The sequence below is a fragment of the Peromyscus eremicus genome, chromosome 3, assembly GCF_949786415.1.
Source record: "Peromyscus eremicus chromosome 3, PerEre_H2_v1, whole genome shotgun sequence".
NCBI classification, from domain to species: Eukaryota; Metazoa; Chordata; class Mammalia; order Rodentia; family Cricetidae; genus Peromyscus; species Peromyscus eremicus.
This window is the reverse complement of record NC_081418.1, coordinates 81888235-81890842: the sequence shown is the minus strand read 5'-3', so window position 1 is coordinate 81890842 and position 2608 is coordinate 81888235. Positions and strand designations below refer to the sequence as shown.

The following is a 2608-nucleotide window of genomic DNA, read 5'->3' as shown; positions in this document are numbered from 1 at the left end:
GTCAAATGGTCATCCCTAAAGACATACATACAAGTAACACATTATATGGACTTAACAGTTCATGTTTAGAAATATATAGGTATCTCCAAATACATATATTCATGCACTAAGAGTGGAAGAAGAAGCCAGAAATTTGAAGACGAGTGGGGAGGGATATTTTGGAAGGTGAAGAAAGAGAAAATGAGAGAAACATTGTAATGAAATTTCAATCTAACAAATAAATGGGTGTGGGGGAAGGGAAGAACTGCATGGCCTCAATAACATCTGCACCTACCTACAAAATTCATATAACCATTTGTGTGCTTTCTAGAATGGTACCACATCTGACAGGGCCTGCCATAGAGGAAAATATAATATGAGGATTCTACATTGAAAATGATAGAAATCAAAATAAGGTTGAACTCATAGACAGGTGCTGTCCTTTTTGTTCAAAGAGGAGCACATTCCTGCAAATAAACCTGTGCTGCCTCTCTGATCTGAGACAGAGGAAGACCACAGGCCTCTAATGTGTCACTTGACTGGTCCTGTGGCTGTGCTCAGCCACTGTTGATTTGCATGTGCCCAGACCCATTGCCCTGAGGTCTTCATAATCAGTTCACACCCTGTGCTGGAGTTAGCCTCACTCTGATCCCAGCACAGACATGAGTGCCCCCACTCAGCTCCTGGGGTTGCTGCTGATCTGGCTTACAGGTAAGGAAGTCAGCATTGGGAATGTGTTCAGCTGAAGGTGGTCAGTGCTTCCTAGTCTCTGGAAAAGTCCTCTTCTAAAAGAATTAATTTGTTTTCAATTTTCCAATCTCAGGTGCCAGATGTGACATCCAGATTACCCAGTCTCCAACCTCTCTGTCTGCATCTCTGGGAGACAGTGTCACCATCACCTGCCTGGCAAGTCAGGATATTGGCTGGGGTTTAGCATGGTATCAGCAGAAACCAAAGAAACCTCCTACGCTACTGATCTATGCTGGAGATAGTTTGGCAAGTGGTGTCCCATCGAGGTTCAGTGGCAGTAGATCTGGCACACAGTTTTCTCTCAAGATCAGCAGCCTGCAGCCTGACGATATGGCAACTTATTACTGTCTAAAATATGGTAGTACCCCTCCCACAGTGATTCAAGCCATAACATAAACCACCCAAGGAAGCAGAAGTGAGAGCCCAGGCTGCCCAAATTGCTCATTCTGGTATCTTCACCTTCTGAGTGAGTTTCTCTTTTCTCTTCACCAATGTTTAAGTTCAATGTGATGTTTTTGTGTAGGGACTAGATTTTTTTTTTATTTTCCTAAATGTCTGTCCTCTTCCTGAGCACTAGCATTAAAGTCAGGGAAGTAGGTCTCTTGACTCACAGGAAATATTAACTTTTCTTGGGTTGCAGATAAGACAACAGTTGAGATTTATACAACAGAGAAGTAAACACACAGATACACACATCCACACATACAAACATCATGTGATTTATACTCCTACACAAAGGTATATCAAGCAGAAATTATTAGAAAAGTTATTAATCAATTAAAATTAGAATATTAGTATCTTATTATAATATTAAAATCCTGTGGGTACAGGCTCCAAACAAAGAAACAAATTCATTCAAACACATGTCTTCCTGGAATCCCAAACTTGTTTACAACAACTCTGGCTAGGGAGGATCAAAGGCTAAAGGTCTTCTTAAAAGCAACAGGAAACAGAGTTTTGGATTCATGATAGCTGCTACAAAAATCAATTCATGCTTTCTTCTGTGGAAATACTCCTGAAAATACATGATTTCCTGAACACACAGTGGCACAGTGGCCTTACCAGGGAATAGTGATCTGAGGGCCATTGGATTAGACTAGGATAGACGAGCAAAGCCTTAGTTGAGCAGCTGCCAGTAAAAGTAGGAGGCAGATGCAGATTCAGGCCCTCAGATTTTCCAATGTACATTGGAGTCATCCTCAGTTGAGCTTTATCGTGGAAAAAAAATAAATCCCACACATTGGAGATCATCACTTATCATTCTAGATAGGTCAAACTAACCCTAGCTATGACAAAACATGTAAAGAATATTATGGACTAGGGATATAGGACAATGTAGAGAAACAAAAGAAAACATAAAAAACCAAAATGCTGAGAGTATTTGTCTTTACCAACTTAAATACTAAAATAAGTGAAAGGACACATGTGTATGAGCCAAGACTGTCCTAGCCTACACCCTGCTGTTTGCATATCGACTCCTTAGAAACAACAAAAGGGTTAGACTTGCTTTCAAGAGAACTAACTTAGACAAGAGAAGTTTGTAGACAGAGACCAGACAACAAGATTGGTTTGCTGGTAAAAACGGTCAACTTGCTTCTACTCAGTATAGTGGATGAGAAAGAAGGGGATCTCCAACTCGAACATAATATCATTTCTATCATGGAAGTTTCAGTTTAAATGGAAATATTTTCCTCCCTTCCTAAGTCACTTCCTTCCTTCCTTCCTTCCTTCCTTCCTTCCTTCCTTCCTTCCTTCCTTCCTTCCTTTCGTCTTTACTTCCTTTTAACCTCTGCATCCTCTACTTCTTCTTTGTTGTCATCTTTCTCTTTTTTGCATACTGTGTAAAGTGAAGGTATTCTGGAATCCTGTTTTCTACTAA

At 40.3% G+C, this 2608-nt stretch overlaps 1 gene segment (V, D, J or C); it reads left to right on the top strand.

Moving 5' to 3' along the window:
* The first annotated feature begins 641 nt into the window (after positions 1-641).
* LOC131906359 (immunoglobulin kappa variable 1-39-like) lies at positions 642-1125 on the top strand. The segment is given in 2 exon segments: positions 642-690; positions 803-1125. Coding segments are annotated over 2 exon segments (372 nt in total).
* The last annotated feature ends 1483 nt before the right edge of the window (positions 1126-2608 follow it).